This window comes from Spermophilus citellus (assembly GCF_964194105.1).
Source record: "Spermophilus citellus genome assembly, chromosome: 9".
NCBI lineage: Eukaryota > Metazoa > Chordata > Mammalia > Rodentia > Sciuridae > Spermophilus > Spermophilus citellus.
The window spans coordinates 26,907,299-26,928,553 of NC_138191.1; the positions used below are offsets into that span (position 1 = coordinate 26,907,299).

A 21,255-nucleotide genomic window follows, 5' to 3' on the forward strand; every position below is an offset into this window, starting at 1 on the left:
CCCAGGAAAGTCACTACTTGGGGATTAAGGAAGCTGAGATGAACTGAAGGCTCCCAAGTGACAAATCAGGTCACACTCCAGCTTTTACCTCCCAAAGAAACCCAAGTGCAAAGCCCTGCTGAGGAGCCAGGACTTCCACCTGGACACCTGTCTGTCTCCCCTCCCTTGGCGTACTTCTGCCTTCCACATACAACAGGTATAATCATGTCCCCACCCTACCTTCTGGGACCATCACAAAGATAAAAGGGATCATCTAGAGGAAGTATTTTAACCTCCTAGGACAGAAGCGCTAGACTAACCTAAGGTGTTATTAAAGTCCAGGGATGCAGATTGCAGATGAAAGGCAGCAGGGTAGGAAAGAGCCTGAATACTCCTACCCTAGGGGAAGGGTGCCTGCCTATTAGGTAATGGGGGGAGCTCCTGGGAAGGACAAAACATTCTTCCCACACCCTTCTATCCTGCCAGCTCTCTGGAGCCTTTGGAGCTGCAGCAACAAGCTGCTCTGCAGTAGGTCTCCCTATTAGGGGATGGCTATAAAGAGAAGCTGCTGTTAATAAGCCCCCAACCCTCACTCTTGAAGCTAGGGTCAGACTCTTAGATATGTCTCTACCCTGATGCCTCCCAGCCTCCCTGCCCTTCCATGAAGCCCTTCCTAGGGAACACAAGGTGCCAGGAGACCTTTATATTAATTCTGATTTCTAAGCTTTTTTATCTCACTGCTTTTAAGCAGGAGTGAATTTTCAGAGGTGCCTGGCCCTCGTCCTGTAAGCCTCTATGTCTAAGACTCTAGGTTTTCACTTCCCCCTTGAGCTTTTACTAAATCTATCCCCCCGTCATCTACCTGCTGAAAACATCTCTGCCTTGCTTAAAGGAGCCTTATTTGGAAGGGGGAACAGGGGCTGGTCCCTGGAGAACCAGCCTGGGAGAAGACCGAGGAAAAGTCTGAAGCCCTCCCCAGTGATGCTTTATTATATGGTTTTACCAGTTAGTGGTAGACCCTGTGCCCATGCAAGGAGACAAGGCGCCTGTACTGTACATGGCAGACAGTTCCCCTTGCAGCTGTGCAGTCAGATGGGACAGGGTGATGAGAGGGTGCTCGGCCTCCTGCTCTGGCAGGCTCTGAGATCCCAGCTGACAGAAATGAAGCCCAGCAAGCCAGGACGAAGGAATGAATGTTCAGGCATCTGTGACCTCCAGGTTCTGCAGCCGGCTTTCCAGGGCAACATCTCTGGCTGCCGCTTTCTTTTTGCTGCCCTCGTGTTGCTTCTTCTGCTTCTTTGAAGGCTCCTGGTCAATGGGTGCAGCCTTCACAAAGGGGATCAGTTCTTGGAGTCCTGGGAGGGAAGAGTCAACCAAATGACATGTTGTTTCTCAGAATCAAAGCCAAGGACCTCAGGGGAAAAGTCAACGAGACAATGATCTCTTTGAACCAAGAAGCACCCACAATAGGCCCTGGTTTAACCTATCCTTTTCTTCCGCAGTCTGAATTTCAGCAGTATTTGAACATCACACTTACATTGGTTACTTTCTTACCCAGGCCCCCTGCACTGTCTAGCACCAGAGGGCAGGCAGAGTTTTGGGGACTGTGAGGGACTGCTATGCATAAGAGTATAAAGACAGAAAAGAGAGAGCAAAGGAGCTGCATGGAGGGTTTTACCTGGTGGCATGAATTCCTTCAATTTTTCGGGCACAACAATGCCCTTCTCTGTCTGGTAGTTCTCCAGGATGGCGCAGATAGTACGGGTAGTGGCACACATTGTAGCATTGAGCATGTGGACAAACTCCACCTGGGAGAAGAGGGTCCCAGAAGAGAAAGTTAAACTCAAACTATCCATGAGAAACTATCCATGAGGCCAACTACACCTACTGAATTCAAAATAATCCTTCTATTTTCAACTTTTTATTATTCTGTTTAGTATTTACTGCCTATTAGATAACTCTGAAAAGATTCCTCACATCTACAAGAGTGACAAGGGGCAGGTCCCACTATTTCGAGGAGAACTGGTGTATACCACTGTGGCCCCTCTTTTTGGTGCATGACAACCCCCCCTCAAAACAGATCAAGGCCTGAAGACTGGGTTTGAGATGAGCTGATAACCTGACTTTCTTGGACGAAAAGAGGGAAGATGGTGTGTCCAGCTTGTTCTGTATAGTTAAACAGGGATGATTCTTTCTCTGAAATTACGGAAAACAAAGCCAAAAAGAAAAAAAGCTAGAATTACATTGTAGAATAGAGGTAGACTCGGGTATCTACCTAATAGAACCCAATCCTGACTCAGTGGAAGACATTTCTGATTGCCTTTTGGGTCTAGATTGAGAAACTCAGATTTTTCATGATGCTGGAAACTAATACTCCCAGGTCTGAGAAAGAGAGTGGGTCTACCCTGTGCTGATGGTGCCACTCACTGCCCACTTCCCTGGGAGCCATCTACCTTGTCCATCATCTTCTTGGTCTGCCCGTATCTAATTCGGAGCCGGCGGGCCTGATAATCTGTGCAATTAGAACAGGAAACTAACTCTCGGAAGGCTCCTGAGCCTGGAAACCAGGCCTCCAAGTCGAGCTTCTTACTGGCAGCATGATTCAAAGAACCTGTAAGGAAAAACCCCTAGAATTCAGGAAGGAGGGATGGTATTTCAGGAGGCCAAGCTCCAGTGAGCCCGAGGAATTCTTTACTTCACATCCCATCCCCAGAAGTGAAATCACGCCCTGACACTCTCCTCACCAGACTCTCCCAAGTGAGAGGGGTGTGATATTTTAATGAATGTGGGTAATGGACTGGATTACAAGGCTGTGTGGCAGCTCAGCTGGTGAGGGTGGCATCTGTGGGATGTGGGAAAGGGAGGCTGAGAAGTTGAGGGGTCCCCTACCTGAGACAATATTCACTATGTGGTAAGGGATCCCCAAAGACTGATAGAACTCTTCGGCGGTGGCAATCATCTCTTCAAACATCTCCCATGACTTGTTGTCATGGGGTGACGAGTATACAAACTGCTCAATCTATAGAGACAGACAGAAGTACATGGTGATTAAACCGAAGGACTGGGATGGATCTATCCTGGCAAAGACCCAGTCCCACACCAGTGGGAAACAGGCCAGGTTGTACCCCAGCAAGAGGGATGGGTGCTAGTCTAGACAGGACAGCAACAAGAACATCGTTGATGGAGTGCAATCGTGGACCTTGTGGGCTAAGTGCCTCACACGCTGACCAGTTTAGTCCTCACAGTCTGCCTAGTGAGGTGGGGCCCATTATCACTGTGCTCTTTTCAGAGGTAGAAACTGAGCACAGGGAGATAAAGCAACTTGCCCAAGGTTGCACAGCTGGTAAGTGGTGGAGTTGGCATTTGAGTCAGGCAGCCTGGTTCCAGTGCTCAAAGCCACTCCACCAGGTACTTTCCAGGCTCTTCCCCACAAAGACATTGGCAACAGAGGAAAAGCTGCAGCCAGAGGCCATCTCTCCTATGCCCCTCAGGACAGGTAGGAAGAAGGCTTCCACTTTTCACTCTCACCTCCTACTCACCTTCTCAAATTGATGGACTCTAAAGATGCCACGGGTGTCACGGCCATGGGAGCCAACCTCCTGGCGAAAGCAGGTAGACAGGCCAGCATACTTGATGGGCAGATCCTCTGGCCGCAGCCATTCATCCCGGTGGAGAGCAGCAATGGGCTGCTCTGAGGTGGCAATCAGGTATTTCTCGTCATAGGAGTTGTCATCAGACTTCTCACTGCCTTTGCCAATCACCTGTTGAAGCAGGGACCTGTGCCAATTAAAACTGAGAGAGGACCTAAGCCTGTACAAGAAACCGCAGGAAAAGATAGGAGTGATGGGGACATGAAAAATTGTCTTCAATCCCAGTCCAGGAGTGGGGAGGGAATGCTACGAAGACAAGGGAGGGACTAAGTCTGTCTAAAGGAGACACTGTCACTTATTTAACAAAGAAGACATTTACAAATGATAAGTGGTCAATGCTGGCAGATGTGTAAAAAACCTATGTTGGTGGCAATATAAATTAATCCAGTCAACAAATGTTTGTGAGGCCTTCACCAAATGCCAAGTCTATCTGCCAATGCTGTGCAAAAAGAGACATAGTCTCTGCTTTCTTGGTGCTTAGAGTTAGTCTAGCAATAGTAATCCTAAAGAATGCACTTGAGGATTCAGCTGAAGAAAATAATGGGAGAAAAAAAAAAAAAAAAGCCACAGGGCTGGGATGTAGCTCAGTGGTAGAGTGCTTAAGAGGCCTCAATCCCTAGGATGGTCAGGGGGCTAAAGATCAATAAACTTCATTGTAACATTTTTGTATTGGTAGCAAAAAGGAAGCACCTTAAATATTCAACAGGGGAAGAGTTAATAATCCATAGCTACATTCAGTTTACATAACATTATGCACCCACTAAAAAGGATTATGGAAATGATATAGTAATAAAGAAAAATATCTTTGATATAAGGCTAAGTTAAAAAAAAGCTATGTACAGTGTGACTATAAGTATGTGAAAATAACAAATATGAAAAAAGTCCCAAAGAAAATATTTTAAAATGTTAATTGGTGTTCAGCATGGTCGCACATGCCTATAAATCCCAGTTTCTAGGGAGGCTAAGGCAGAAGGATCACAAGTTCAAGGCCAGCCTCAGTAAAGTAGTGAGACCCTGTCTCAAAAATAAATAAAATTAAATAAAATTAAATTTAAAAGCCTATTGGACAGTACTACTCCAGAGAATGAGTAAACTAAGATTTCTATCAGGCAAGAAGTCTGACCCAAAAATCCTCATTATCAAGACCTGGGGATTCCTTCTGCCTGGGGATTGAAGAATCATGTGGGTAAGAGATGGAGGACGCAGGAAACAGGGAGCTCCTGCTACATAATATCTTATAATCCTTCAGATACATTTCTTTCTAGTTTTCCCTGTAATGGAATTTCTAAATTTCTGTTATTGATGATTCAATCTTAAGGGTTGAGATTAGAGAAAAAGCAAAATGGTTAAACAGGTTCTAGCTGATACATGGACACATTCCTCTCCATTGAAAAAGAAAGAAGGGAAGGATACCAAGGCTATACTAATACTCAGAGTTTAGGGGGAACTTTTTTTCCCAGTGAATCTTGAAGGAAGATATAACTTTGACCTCATTAGCAGGACCAGTGGAATACAGTTCTAATTATTAGTTGGGCCTGGTGATGAGTGCCGATAGTCCCAACTACTCAGGAAACTTGAGATGGGAGGATTTCTTGAGTCTAGGAGTTTGAGACCAGCCTGGGTAACATAGAGAGACCCTGTCTCAAATAAATAAATTAATTACATAAAATAAAAATAAATAAACTTATCTCCTTCTATGATAAATATGGGCAGATGAATGTAGCTCAGTGGTAGAGTGCTTGCCTGGCATGCACAAGGCCCTGGGTTCAATTCCCAGACTGGCAAAATAATTTATAAATCAGATAAGCATAACCACACTTGCCAATAAGAGCAGTGTCCCACTTCTGACATGAATCTTGAAGGAGAAAAACAGGTTAAAAGTAGACTTTCCATGATGAACAGAAGAAACATTCTAGAAATTCTGAGTGCTTCACAGACTTCAATGCTATAGTTGCCAGAGTCTGTTGATCAGAATGACATTTTGAACCTTAACTTGAATCTTGGGCTCTACCTAAGATGGTCCATAATTGAGAGGAGCCATGAATCCATCCCAAGGCAAATACATCTTGCCCTATTCAAGCCTCCAGTCTACAGTGAAGAGTGGGAAGACATGGGAAGGGGGCTGGGAGACCAGTGCACTTCTATCATTTCCTTGTGTCTAAGCATCCAGGGTTTTCTTTTCTAAGCTTCTGGTGATACAGTGTGCTCAATTTAGATACATTCACAAATTACTAGGGAAAAGATGAAAGAACGGGCAGCCACCAGCCATATGTGGCTGTTTATATTAAAATTGGGCTAGGGTTGTGGCTCAGTGGTAGAGTGCTTGCCTAGTATGTGTGAGGCACTGGGTTTGATTCTCAGCACAGCATATAAATAAACAAATAAAATAAAAGTCCATCAACAACTAAAAAAATTTTTTTTAAATTAGTTAAAATTAAAAATTTGCTTCCTTAGTTGTGCTAGGCACATTTTTAATGCTTAAGAGCCACAGAAATAGAGCATTTCCATTACGACAGAAGTTGGACTAGATAGCATCACTTCAGTATCATAGAGTTAAATTATCCTACCACGCTGCCCCAGGCTACTCACCTTATAAAGTTCTTCGTCAAACTGGCTGAGCTGTGCCACCTCCTGCATGACCTCCTTCCTCATGAAAAATGGGGTGTAAATGGGAGTGTATCCCCGATTTCTCAGGGTGCGGAGAGCGTACTGGATAAGTGCCTGTTCCAGGAACACCAGGACCCCCTACAGAAGCAGAGACACAGTACTGTGTGAGAGGGCCTGTCATTACCCTGTTCGTCTGCTAACTGACACTCAGAGGCAAATGGGATTTGTAAATGTAAAGCACAATTAAGTGTACAGTATTTTCAAGTTATTTGGCCATATCCTTTTGGAAGCCTTCCCTGAATTCATCTGCCCTCTGCCCCAGTTAATCAGGGTCTATTGCCTCCACCTACCCATTCTCAAAGAACTCTGGGCTGACTCAAACCACAGCCTTATCACACTGGGTTTTGATCCTTTGTTACTTGTCTGACTGTCCAATTACACCGAGTTCCTCAAAGAGAGAGACTGTTCTGATTCAGTCAGCAAAACATATTCATTATGGAGGATCACTGAGTGGCTTTTGTTCTATGGAATCTGGATAAGCACTCTCTTGCCTTAGAAGGAGAATTGCATCTAATTGCTACACATTTACAGACAACAGCAAGTACAAGTGGTGAATTTGTGAGCCTCTTTAAGTATGATTATGATTTTCTGCAATTTTTTTTAAGTTCCTTCTTCATCCCCACTGGTTCCCAACTCTTACCTTCAGGAAGTACCCTCGACTCCCAGCCACCACGGCTCCTTTTTCTCCTTCAAAGCCATCTACCATCACCACCAGGTCCACATGAGAGTATTTCTTCCTGACGGTACAATCACCCCAAATTCTCTCAACTTTATTGTCTGCATCCTAAGAGAACAAGACCAGGAGAGACACATGATTTCTTAATTCTACAAACCCATTTTTCCGAACCCTCTCCAAGAACAACTGAGCTTTGTGAGGCCATCACTTAAATGAAACATTGGGTTTCGGTCATTATGCACAATGAATAAAGAAGGAAATTTTCTACTCAGAAAGTCTAAGAATTTAGCCAGGCAATTGGGAATCATTATTTTCTAAGAGATTTAAAATATTCTCTCAGTTTATTTATTTTTACTCTTTTAGATGAATCCTTGAAAATCCTGCACAACAAGCCACCCCAGACAATCAGCTTTGCCCAGGGCACAGAGGAGAGTGTAGACTTTCTTTCCTGGCTCTCATTGGTCTCAGGGCCACATGAGGGCGGGCTCAGGGCCCTGACCTCCAAAGTCTGCTCAAGCACCAGGCCTCCCACACACCCCAGCCTGCAGCCAGTTTAACGTTCACCAGGGAATGAATGAAAGAGACACAGATGGGCCCTGCCACGGCCGAGGTGTCTGGGAACAAAGGCTGGGCTCAGAGCAGCTTTGTGCTGGGGAAGCTCCCGCTCAGCAGGAAACTTTTATCATGCAGATTTCCCTTCAACCAGCAGCTTCTCAGCAGGGTGTGGGTGAGGGGGTTAGGTTGATTTAGCAGATCCCTCCCACAGGACTTGCTGCTACCAGGGGCAACACGCACTGGAGGACAGCAACCCTATTTAGAAGAGATTTCTGTGCCAGGAGTCTCCTCCTACCTGCTGTCTCTGCTACTTCCCAATCAGGCAAGGATCTGACTCCTGCAATGTTCAATTGGTGGGCAGAAAGAATATACAAAGAGTCTGACACAGAGAGCTAGTGTTGCACAGCTTTCCTCCGGCCCCATCCCCGCAGACAGCACAGGAAGAAAGCCTCCAAGCCTACCTCATCGTTACTGATGGGCACAGAAGGGTGCAGAAGGTTCCCAATCTCTCTGAGGTTCTCAAACCTCTCTGCTTCCAGTTTTATTCTCTCTGCATCACACTTCAGGATGGCTTCGTCAATGAGGAGTCGGACTTTTTTGATTTGTGAGACTTTCAGGTTCTGTAGAGGAATAGGCCACACTTACATCCAGGACACCATCCACGAGTGAAGGACAGCACAGGAATAAGACTCACTGTGCTGTCTTCTAGCCATGACAGTTCTTGTGGCAGCACTTGTTTAGTTTGTTTGCAGTGATGTGGATTAAATGCACTGTCTCACGCAACCTAGGCAAGCCCTCTACCACATCTTCTACACACGAAGATGTGGTAGCATTTTTAAAAATTGAAAATTTCACAGAGGGATATATACAATCCTGCCCTACAAATCCCCTGGCATTTTCTTTTGGGAGTGTCTAAGGTAGAGATGGAGAGATTTTGGCCACTCTTGCCGTTCTTACACATCTCAGGAGTTTTTAATGTTGTTGTTTTACTCAGTTGTATATGACAGCAGAACGCATTTCAGTTCATTGTACATACATGGAGCACAAAAATTCAATTCTCTCATTGTGTACGGTGTAGAGACGCACCATTTGTGCAATTATATATGTACCTAGGGTTATGATGTCCATCTCATTTCACCATATTAGGAGTTTTAATACTATGGCTCTCCTAAGACAACTTTCCCTTTAGTTGTACTTTTGATTTTCCTGATTGAACCAATTTAGCACTCCATTATATACATGCATTGAAGTGTTCTCCAGGAAGATTATAACTTTATTAGGAGCAAGAGACCTTGTCTTAAGCTTATTTTGCATTCCTTATTGCAGATGCTTTAAGCTGTGCTCATTTCTTGAGGGGAGTGTTTAGCAGGCTGGGCTATGCAAAAATAGGCTCCTAACCCACCCCTTTAAGCACAGCAACATATATATATATATATATATATATATTTGTTATTATTTTTAAGATGTGGTCTCACCATACTGTCCAAGTTGGCCTTGAACACAAAATCCTCCCCAGGTTACAGGCAACTGTGCTTTATTTATTTATTTATTTGTTCTTATTAGTTATACATGATAGTAGAATGTATTTTGACATATTATACATAGAGTAAAACTTCTCATTCTTCTGGTTGTACATGATGTAGAATGACATTGATTGTGTAATCATATATGCACATAGGATAGTAATGTCTGATTCATTCTATCATTTTTCTTTCTTTTTTTTTTTTTTTTAAAGAGAGAGTGGGAGAGGAGAGAGAGAGAGAGAGAGAGAGAGAGAGAGAGAGAATTTTTTTTAATATTTATTTTTTTTAGTTCTCGGCGGACACAGCATCTTTGTTGGTATGTGGTGCTGAGGATCGAACCTGGGCCGCACGCATGCGCTACCGCTTGAGCCACATCCCCAGCCCTCTATCATTTTTCTTATTCCCATTCCCCCTCCTTTCCCTTCATTCCCTTTTGTCTAATCCAAAGTATTTCCATTCTTCCCTCCCCTCCCCTGCTTATTGTGAGTTAGCATCTGCATATCAGAAAAAACATTTTGGCCTTTGGTTTTGGGGGATTGGCTTATTTATTTCACTTAGCATGATATTCTCCAGTTCTATCCATTTACTGCAACTGCGCTTTATTACACAATTGTTTTGTGTTAAAGCTTTCAAGAAAGGATTCAGTGACCAAAGCATTTGGAAATTAGTGCTCTAGGACTCATGTAGTAAATATTTACTGAATTACAGTAAATTGAGAAATCCCTTGACTTTGTAAAATAGAGCTACCTAAATCAAACACAGTTCATTTTTTCCCCCTTCCTACCTTGACTCTCCTTCTATATCTGTGTCTACCTCTGCTGTCTAATAAGTACTCAAGCATAAAGTATAATAAGAATGAATAGAGACCTTGCCCATTGTCAGGAATTGAAGGTTGCTTCAATACTGTGTGGAATAGACTATTAGCATTTGCTATCTAGGAACGAGGTTAAAACAAAAGAACAGAGCTCCCAGCTTAGTGAAATACTATAACTTACAGCTAAAGTGTCTGCAGTGAGGTCATCAAAATTTAACACATTCTCTGGAACAGACTCATCATCTCCCACTGGCTCTTTTTTCTGCAGAAAGAAAAAAATACCCAACTCAAATAAAAGAAAATCTTTGACATTTCAGTGACGTGCATGCCAAATTAAAATATCATATGAACCAATAACAGGATATTCTACATTAAATTGTAACACACAGTAGAAAAATTAGTAAATCAAAAGCCAGTAGTCAAAGTTTCAAGTTCTTATTCTGCTATGTCCTTTTTGATCCTGGACAAGCCAATTAACCTATTGCAGGGCAAGAGAGTTAAGGTCTAGACATAGAACAGTCCTGGAAATCAAAGAGAGAACATAGTTGAAAACTCAAGAATTATAAGTGTGGTAGTCCAAAGCAAGCCCAGAGGGTAAATTCTTATCTATGTAGTAAGAACAATTCCCAACACTGAGGCAAGGGGGAAAATGGATGGAATGATGAAATTATGAGAGAGCCAAAGAAAACAAACAAAAAATAACAGAATCTGGGCTGGGGTTGTGGCTCAGCGGTAGAGCGCTCGCCTAGCATGTGCGAGGCCCTGAGTTCGATCCTCAACACCACATAAAAATAAGTAAACAAAATAAAGGCATTGTGTCTAACCAAAAAATAAATATTAAAAAATAAATAAATAACAGAATCTGGAACTAGGCTTAGAGCAGTCAATGCAATTTGATCAAATAGCAGGAGCAGAGTCAGGGCTGGTTTCCTCTCTCCTGTTTTCTCTCCTCATTCTTTTTAATAATATTCTTTCTGGGGGCTGGGGATGTGGCGCAAGCGGTAGCGCGCTCATCTAGCATGCGTGGGGCACTGGGTTCAATCCTCAGCACCACATAAAAATAAAATAAAGATGTTGCATCCACCGAAAAAACTGAAAAATAAATATTAAAAAATTCTCTCTCTCTCTCTTCTCTCTCTTTCTAAAATAATAATAATAATATTCTTTCTGCCAGATCATCATTTCTAATCCTTACACAAACCAGGGAATTTGAAGAAAACAATTTAAGTCAAATTCTTTTTAAATTAGGATTAAAGAAAATGAGTTAAAGATATATAAGACTTCCACAAACTCCTAAAAATATTGGAAAAGATTTAACATCTACCATGCAAGTATAAATAAAATGAAGACTAGAAACCATATCTAATGTCCTAAAGTTTTTTTTCTATATACATAATAGTAAGCATTTGTTTCTACAACCTTTTATTCCAATGCACAAAATTGAGTTATAAGAAAGGACAAAATTTTCTAAAGGTAAAGCATGGAAATGCTTTAGTTCATTACACATCCTCATACACCAAAGTGAGAAGCTGGGATTCTAACCATGACCCCTCATTTCCTTCAGTGACTCTGCAGAATCACCTAAAAGTTACAGAAGTCAAAAACTATCAGCATAAGCCTTGATAAGAACAAGCACAGACTAAAAAGGTAGGAAAAAATGGCCTAAAATTTCAAGATTTTTGTAATGGTATTACAGACAAGGTGAGAATATGATGAAAAAGATATTTGCTGAGGGCAGCAAACTCAAGTTCTGAACTCAAGGTCTGACTCTGCAACTGACGTAGGCTGTGATTTTAGGGAAGCTCCTTAATTTCTCAGGCCTATTCCCTTGCCTTTTAAATAGAACTAAAAGATAAATGTACTACCTACACTCCAGGTTTGCAGTAAAGATTAAAACCAAAATGAGATGTCTACAAAAGCACTTGAATACTTTCCAGTACAACACAAAATAAAGATTGCTTGCCACCATTCCAATGGAGAGCAAGAATGAACATGCCCTGCAAGGCTAGCAGTAAATCCAGACATATGTTATTGCAAATGAAAATACTTCCCAGCCTATTGCTACATAAAACACCCAGCTGGCACTACCTGTATATATGTCCCAAAGAACACTCAGTCAGGGGTATACATGGGAATTTATGTTAGTTATGATGCCTCTGGCCTGCAAATGATTAAGCATCATGAATCCCACAAGAAGAAAACTGTTACTAATAATCAGTTTCCACAAATGAAATTAAAACTACTGCCAAAGAGAAGGTTGTAGACTATCATGAAGTGTAAGATGCTAAAATCCTAAGGTGATCTTTGTACTTTCTCTTTACTGGTTCTAGTTCCAAAATTTTATAATTTTGGTTTAGTTTCAAGGCTTAGAACTTTAAAATGATCTAAATTGTAAAGTACATTTAATATGTTTTTTTAAAAAGACATTAAGGGATGGGCATGGTGGCGCACACCTATAATCCCAATCACTCAGGAGGTTGAGGCCAGGTTGAGGCAGGAGGATTGCTAAATTTGAGAAGTGAGGCCTTAAGCAACTTAGTGATACCCTGCCTCAAAATAAACAAATAAACAAATAAATAAATAAAAAGAGGTGGGATATAGCCCAGTGGTGAAGCACCCCTGGGTTCAATCCCTAGTATCAAAAAAAAAAAAAAATTTATTAGGGGGTTAAAAGGATAATTTTAAACTAAAGTTAAAAACAAAGTAGTCTGGATGCTAAAGCAAAGGCTGAGCTGAATTTTTTTTTAAATATTTTATTAGTTGTTGATAGACCTTTATTTATTTATATGTGATACTGAGAATTGAACCCAGTGCTAAGCAAGGATTCTACCACTGAGTCCCAGCCCCAGCCCCAGCACTGAAATTTTATATTTCTCAAGGAGAATTCTTTAGATGACAGGTAGTAACTATTTGTCATCCACTGTAACTTGGAACTTTTGAACAATTACAATGTTTTAAGCTTTGTGTCAAGTTTTCTATATTAAAAAAAAAAATTTTTTTTTTAGTTCTACAATTCCATTCTATAGGTGAGTGTTTTATTGATATTTTGCAGATAAGAAAACTGAGGCTGAGATATTAAAACTTGCCCAAAAGTCACATAGCAAACAAGAGGCCAAGACAAGATGCAGACTGTGTATCTAGGCTCTTTTCATGAAGAAGCAGGAGTACTATGGGCCCCAAACTCTGAAGTTTGCCATAAGGAAACTTTCCTGGCACCATAGGTTAAGCTCAAGAAAGAAATGGATAGGATGACATGGCCAAACTGATATTCTCTTATAATAATAAGAGAATTTAGCGTGGAAAAAATCTTACCTGAACACACAGAAGACGGACTTCCTCAAGGTTACTGAAAGTACCTTTCAGTTCTCCCTACCACCCCCCAACCCCACTTTTCTCCCCAATGCTGGGGATCAACACAAGGCCTTGTGTATGCTAAGCAAGTGCTCTCCCACAGACCTGCACCCCAGTCTCCCTCTCTTTCTTTCAAAATAATTTCCCCCCTTGGTAAGAAATTCAGCATCTCACAGAATTAGATGCTGAGTTAGAACTTCAGTGAGTATTAGCTAAGAACAAGATCAAACACTCTGCCTAAGCTCTCAAGACTGTCACTCAGATCTCTTACCTTCATTTTCTCTCCGATTGTCTTGCTACATAAGTTCTTCAGTTTATTCAAGTTGTCTGCCCGAAATCTGCCTAATAATAAAGAAGCCAAGACTATAATAAAGAAATGCACATATGCTATATTTTACCTTATAACCACCACATTAAGATATATTCATAAGCACTCCATCCTAATCTCGCATCAAAGACAGTTTAGTAATAAATAATTTTAAATACTGGCATAATTTTTAAAAAGTTTCACATTTTTTGGTAGCATCATATTTTTTTGCAAAAAAAAAAAATTGGCATAAAATCTGTGATGATCATGCAGTGAAACATAATAATTAAGACACTCCCTGCTCATGGTTCCTTGGTACTTGCTATATGTTAAAGGTTTGATCCTAAGCTTTGTACTACAGGAAGGTGGTAGAACCTTGAAGAGATAGGGCCGAGTGGGATGTCATAGGAAACTGGGGGCATGCTTCAAAGGGCACAGCGGAAATTCGTCTTCCCATCTTTCTTTTTTTGCTTCCTGGCTTCTGTGAGGTGAGCGGCTTCCTGAATCACATGCTCCCACCATGATATATTGCTTTCACACACTCAAAAAGGCAAAAGAGCCAACCAACTATGGACTGAAACTTCTAAAACTGTGAACCAAAATACACCTTTCCTCTTTTAAAGTTGCTTAACTCAGGTATTTCCTTACAATAATGGAAAACTGACTAACATAGCATTAATCTCAGCTCAAGGTCAAAATGCAAGCAGAACTGAAGGAACTACTTCCTAAAGTTGCAAAATCTTGCCAGGCACAGTGGCACACATCTTGTAATTCCAGCAGTTCTGGAGACTGAGGCTGAAGGATCACAAGTTCAAAGCTAGCCTCAACAACTAAGTGAGGCCCTAAGCAATTTAGTGAGACCCTGACTCAAAATCAAATGTTAAAAAAAAAAAAGGGGGCTGGGGGTGTGACTCAGTAGTTAAGAGGCCCTGGGTTCAATTGCTGGTACAAAAAAAAAAAATTGCAAAATTTTAAACCATTTTTGAGCCCCAAGTTAGTTGATATAGATTGGTAACTACAAGAGTGTATTCCCAGCTTTGGGTAACAAGGAAAAAGACATTTTGAGATTGAAATTTAAAAATATCACAAATTATATATGATACCAAAGTGAAGTAACACAACTGAGAAACTTGGAAGATACACTCACATAACTGCAACATGCCCAATTATCTTTAAATTCATTTAAAGAAACTATGTGCTTGCTATGCACTCAAATCTAGAAAGAGGGCAATCATTCCTGTTACCATGAATTGGTCACTATATCTCTAGAAATGGTTAATATTATTTCCTTTGTTCTAATATAATGCTCATCTTGTAGCCTTTCTTATAATCTGGTTTCCTTTGGAGAAGATGGTGTGTTAATCAGCCAAGATAGTAGCCAAAATTAACATCTTGGTATTGTGGTTCACCAGTCTCACTCTGATTAGTAAATGTTGGATATCTTGTATCTAAGCATTTGGGGCAATATGGTTTAAAAAAAAAAAAAATCAAGCTTTTGAAAAACTGATGACTGGACATGAGATAGCACAAATATTTAAGGCTTTATCAATAAGCATCTCTCTTTGGTGTAAATTTAACTAAGCTTTACACAAAATGATACTTGTATTTTCTCATTCACATTGAAAAACAGAGATGGAGAACAGGTCAATAATTGTTAGGGGTTAGAAAGAGGAGAAAGGCAATGTACTAGAAAGGGATAACAAGATCTCTGTGGTGATAGAAGAGTTCTATAGCCTGAGTGTGGTGGTGGTCACACAAATCTACACATGATAAAATCACACAGAAACATATACACATGCACACACATAAGTGATGTAAACTGAGTAAGGTTTGTGGATGTAGCAATGTCAATTTCTTGGTTTTGATATTGTAGTAGTAATAGAAATTTTATCACTAGGGGAAACTGGGTATAGGGTACACAGAATTTCTTTGTGCTGTTTTTGCAATTTTTTGTGAATCTATAATTATTTTGAAATAAAATATTTACAATCTTATTTACTACTTTCTATTTGCCAAAGTACCATGCTCCGTGTTAGGACTAGGAAAGAAAATAAGACAACACTATGCTAGGTGTTGGGAATATAAAAGAAAACTATACAATTAAAAAACAATATTTTAACAATGCCAAATGTTTTAATCAGTGAGTAAAGTATCTTCCTTCATTGTCTTTAATTTCTCTCAGCAAGTATTTTTATAGTTTTGAATAACCTTACTTTCTTTTTTTGTGTGTCTGGCACTAAGGATTGAACCCAAGGGCACTCTACCTTGTGCTATATTCCCAGCACCCCCACCTTGGTTTTTTGTTTTTGTTTTCAGCACTGGGAACTGAATCTAGGAGTGCTTTACCACAGAGGTACACCCCAGTCCTTTTTATTTATTTTGAGACAGAGTCTCACTAAGCTGCTGGCTGGCCTGGACCATGTGATCTTCTTGCGTCAGCCTCCAGGGTAGCTGGTTATTTTTTTTTTTTAAGAGAGAGAGAGTGTGTGTGTGTGTGAGAGAGAGAGAGAGAGAGAGAGAGAGAGAGAGAGAGAGAGAGAGAGAGAAAGAGGGAGGAGAGAGAGAGAGAGAGAGAGAGAATTTTTAATATTTATTTTTTAGTTCTCGGTGGACACAACATCTTTGTTGGTATGTGGTGCTGAGGATCGAACCCGGGCTGCACGCATGCCAGGCGAGCGCGCTACCGCTTAAGCCACATCCCCAGCCCCAGGGTAGTTGGTATTACAGGAATACACCACTGTGCCTGATTTAATAGTTCATATTGTACATACAAAACTAAATCATCTGCAAATAAAAGTAGTTTTACTTCTTCTATCCTATTCTGGTTTCTTGCTTCAAATTACATGGTATGGAACCTCTGGGGTTCTATCCCCAGGATCATAAATAAATAAATAGTCTCATCAGAAAAAAGATAGTATTTGAGGTGATTGATACTGGCATGTTTACAGAATAGAGTACTTACTATACAGCAATAAAAAGAACCACCAAGTGCTACACATGTTTTTTGAAGGAAAAAAGTCATATGCTTTATATATAAGTCCAGTTATCTGAAGTTCAAAATCAGGCAAAAGTACTTATGGTAATAGAGGTCAGAATACTGTTATCTTTGGAAGAGGGACTGACTGGGAGGGAATATGCAGGAGCCTAATACGGTACTACAAATGTCTTGGAACTTGATCTGGGTGATGGCAGCATGGGCATACAGAGCTACAAATTTATTAGGCTATACTTTATTAAATATATTACATCCCTATAAAGTAAGTTCAGAAGTCAGGTGCAGTGGCACACATCTGTAATACCAGTAACTTGGGAGGCCAAGCCAGAATTGCAAGTTGGAGGTCAACTTGGTAACTTAGCGAGATCCTGTCCCAAAATAAAATAAAAAAGAGCCAGGAAAATAGCTCAGTGATAGAATGACTCTAGGGACAATCCCCAGTATCAAAAGAAATTAAAAAAAAAAAAAAGAGGTAATCTTAACTACTTGGGAGATGAGGCAGGAGAATCTCAAGTTCTGATCAGCCTGGGCAAATTGGCAAGACCTTATCTCAAAACAAAACTCAAAAAAACGGACTGGGGATGTAGCTCAATGGTAGAATGCCCCTCAGTTCAATCCCTAAAACAAACAAACAAACAAAAAGTTCAGAAAGGGTATACATAAAAATACTATAAATGCTATGGAGATATAAAACAATATCTGGAGAACAGTGAATAAATGATGCTGCGCCATTGAAACAGGGTTGGGTGGCAAAGAGGGCAGATGAAAGTAAGGCTAGGACCCTGGCAAGGAATATTACAGGAAGAGACAACAGTCATAGGAGAGTGGAAGGGGACAGCACTAGTGAAACAGGCTAGAGCATAGAGTGAGAGGCCATATGTGGGAAAGTGGTGGAGATGAGGCTAGCAAGGCATAGGGGTTTTTATAAATTGTGTTTTAAAAATTTGGATTTTTAAGCTGGACATAGTGACACACTATGTCACTTTGGAGAAACTTTGGAGGCTGAGGAAAGAGGATTGCAAGTTTGAGGCCAGCCCTAGCAACTGAGCAAGACCTTATCTTAAAAACAAAAACAAAAACAAAAAAACAGACTGGGGATGTAGTTTTGTGGCAAAGTGTCAAGAGTGTCTCAGGTTCAATCCCTAGTACTAAAAATAAATATTTGGATTTTCCAACATGGTAGCCTCTAGCCACATGTGCCCTCCAAGCATTTTTTTAAACCTTTACTTTATTTATTTATTTTTATGTGGTAGAGAGGATCAAACCTGGTGCCTCACATATTCTAGGGAAGTACTCTATCACTGAGCTATAACTGCAGCCCCCTCTTTGAGCATTTAAAATGTGTCTAGCTCAAACTGAAATGTGCTTTAAATGTAAAATACACATTGTATTTTGAAGATGTGTTCAATAAAAAGAATGTAAACTATCTCTGTAAATTTTTAACATTGATTTCATGTTGAAAATACGATTTTCAGGTATACTACATTAAATAAAATACATTATTAGGATTAATTCCATTCTTTCCTCTTTATATTTTTTTCTTATTTATATTTTGATACTGGGGGTTGAACCCAGGGGTACTCTACCACTGAGCTACATCCCCAGCCCTTTGAGAAGGGTTTCACTAAATTGCCTCAGGTGGCCTTGATCTTGTAATCCTCCTGCCTCAGGCTTCCAAGTTGTTGGGATTATAGGCATACCACACCGTGCTTGGCTTTTTAGAGTAATTGCAAGCACATGTACAATTACAATGTGTCTAACATCTTATTCCATCAGTGCTACTGTAAGGTATGAGTACCACTACAAATCGAAGAGGTAGATTTGCACTCTGGAAAGATCAGATGCCCCTGGGCTTGGTCTGTTACTGGGTGAAATAGGGTGAAAGTAAAAACAGAACTACTTCAATGGCTGGAACAAGTCATGAAGAGGGGCCTGGCTTACGACATGTATCGTAGGGGTTAAGAGGAAATAACAACTTCAACTGATGGCGAAAAGAAAGGATAGCACATTTGAGGGGGACAGAATTCCGGTGGTCAGCAGCAAAATTCAAGATACAGGAAAAAGGAGAGGTCTTGCGTTCAATCCGCAGAACAACAAAAGAAATACATGGAAATCTGGTGGCTTTGGGAGGAGAGCCAAGACAAATAGGCCCAAACATGGGATCATTATACTATTCTGAATTAAAAGCAGAAATTACAGCTCAAATCCCTAGAGTTACAGAGTTATGGTAAACTCCAGTGTGGTGGCATTGACTCCAAATAATGGCCAACTCCTGTGTTCTCTATGGAGCTGAAGGGGCACCCTGAAAGCCTACAGGGAGGCAAATAGTTGTAATGGAGGGTTTGGGGAAGCATTCTGTGTTCTCATCAGGAAACATAATCTCAGCTCATCACATGGCTCTGGTTACAAGTCCTCACTGCAGCCAATGATAGAAGAACCCCTGATCTGAAGTTCAAGATGTAAAAGAACCTTGATACAAGATCTGTCAATGTCAAACTTGGGCAACCAGGGATTTGGTAAAATAATGAGTTCCCTTTGGATATAAAATTGGAAAGGGCTACAAAGTAGAAAAGAATCATATTAATAGATACACTGAAAATAAACTGCCTTTCATATACAGTTTGAAGTACAAAGGACATGGAAGATCTTCCTATTTCTGGCAAACTTTTATCAAGCCCTTACTGAGGACCAGGTGCAGGGCTAGGTATTAGAATTATATGTATTATCTGTTTATGTGTATATTTATATATGTGTTAAATAAAAATTACAGGAGGTCACTATATTGGACTAGGTTCCTACACCAGGCTCCAACTGAAAGACTAAAAATCAAAATGTAGTCACCCATGCTAGCATTCCACATGCTAGCATGTCAGTTGTTAGCTGACCTTCCCAGAAATCAGGAAAGAGCCCAATTTCCTCGTGTCAATCAGCATGACAATGAAATTTCCTCTGCTTTTAATTCTTACAAAAGTAAACTGAAGTAATCTAATGCTAATCCAATCAGTTAAATTTCTATTTTTCTCTGTCCCATTTTGCAGGGAAAATGACTTTGAAATAACCAACCTGCTCTTTGCTCTTTGTTTTCTTCAGCCTTTCTCTATAAAACCTACCTCTTCTGCTCAGCTCATGGGGATATTTGCTCTCTGTTACAGAATGATATGTTGTTAATTCTAAAATTGAAAAATAAAGCCAATTAAGCCTTTAAGATACTGTGATCTGGTCATTTGAAATAAGTGTGTCCTATATGTATTAAAATCAATCTTTGTCCCCAGAAAACTCACCATATATTTGTCAGATAATGGACAAAACTTCCCACAGATGTGCATGTTATACATAAGAGACCAGCTACTACATTCCAAAGTCAGCTGATTAATGGCTAGACTGATGCAAAAATCTGATATCCTTACTTCAGATTTAGTACAGTAGCCCTAAACAAAAATATGTCCATATTTCAATTCCATTGCAACTCAGATCTTCAGATGCAAGGGTTGAATCTCAACCTATCATATTATAGTACCTAAGACACACAGAATGAGCAGACAGCTCAAACAAATGCTTTGTTTTATACCCAAGATCCTTATAAATTTATGAAAATCTATTTCCCTAGTAGAAATCCATCACACTCTTGGATAGCCATTTCCTTTGCAGTGTGTTGTCCTAAGCCTGGCTTACAGATGGTTGCAGACCTATTGCATCAGACAAAATGAATCACATGTGCTTGACGACATCCGGCAACCAATGACCACTCTACTTAATCCAGGCAAAGACTGTTAAGCACAATTTGATGGCTTTATTTCTAATGAAAGATGCCTGATCGTTCCAGATTCTTGCCCAACTATGCCAATGTCTTTTCCTGAAAAATTCCACAAATCATAATCTCAATAATAACAAGCTTTTTCTTGCATCACGGTACCCTTCCCCTCTGTCTGATATATCATGGAAAAGATTTATGATTCTTAAAGGATGACCTTCCCCAAAGCTTTGCCATCATTGCTTTTAGCCATAAGGCCTTCAAAGTCCTCAATCCTTCCGATTCGGGTGGAATAAATCTATTGTGCAGATGTGATTCTGTCTCAATAGAGCAATATCAAACAAGGAGACCACTGCCCTTGCTAAAGATGAGAAAAAGCCTGGAAGCAACTAAAGATAACTATTAGGGGAAAGGGACACAGTCCGCTAAACCTCTCGCCCTAGCTTTCTTCTAGATACCGGAGAAGCAGGGAGGTTTGACAGCTCTTGATGCGCATGCGCCGCGCTCCTTTCCAGGCGCTTTGGCAGCGGTCAGCATTGAGCACGCGCAGAAGGGACCTTGCGCCTCCAGAGCCTAGGAGAAAGTGGGACGACTCCAGAAACCTGCCTGAGTTTTGGGGATAGGAAAGCCCTGGAGTCATCTATGCCCAGGAGGAAATCTGACAAGGGGTGGAAGCTGTGATCTTCAGAGCGGACTGGATTCGCGAGATGAACTAGGTTTATGATTAAGGGGACACCCTGCGCATCCCGGTACTTACATCGTCGCCACTCGCTGTCTGCCTTCACCAGCTGATCTACTAGGCCCGGGTCCTTGAAGCGCTTCTCCTGAGTCTCTCGGATGAGGGCTGGGTCCCCTCCTTTATCCACCCGAAACAAATCCAGATCCAGCACCATTTTCCTGTCTCCTGGTCAAACACTCAGGGAAATGAGGACCACACCGCAGTAGCCAGGCTGTGACCGACGCAGTGCGCCGGCGCTGTGACCCGCC

At 41.0% G+C, this 21,255-nt stretch overlaps 1 protein-coding gene across 1 annotated transcript; it reads right to left on the minus strand.

The window, feature by feature from the left end:
* Positions 1–948: 948 nt before the first annotated feature.
* On the minus strand, positions 949–21,255 carry SARS1 (seryl-tRNA synthetase 1). The gene is made up of 11 exons (XM_081307640.1): positions 21,026–21,255; positions 13,487–13,557; positions 10,046–10,126; positions 7,989–8,147; positions 6,937–7,080; positions 6,219–6,374; positions 3,519–3,740; positions 2,869–2,998; positions 2,433–2,590; positions 1,658–1,787; positions 949–1,334 (listed from the first exon to the last, which is right to left on the minus strand). The coding sequence occupies exons 1-11, from the start codon at positions 21,159–21,161 to the stop codon at positions 1,177–1,179; spliced, it is 1,545 nt and encodes a 514-aa protein (XP_081163766.1). The 5' UTR covers positions 21,162–21,255; the 3' UTR covers positions 949–1,176.

Excerpts from the sequence above, each read along its gene's own strand:
- SARS1 (XM_081307640.1), bottom strand. The coding sequence starts at position 21,161 with ATGGTGCTGGATCTGGATTTGTTTCGGGTGGATAAAGGAGGGGACCCA. Across the intron at positions 8,148-10,045 it reads TCACTGCAGACACTTTAGCT|AACCTGAAAGTCTCACAAAT; the intron begins GTAAGTTATAGT and ends ATTCCTCTACAG. Across the intron at positions 2,999-3,518 it reads GAGTCCATCAATTTGAGAAG|ATTGAGCAGTTTGTATACTC; the intron begins GTGAGTAGGAGG and ends CTGTCTCTATAG.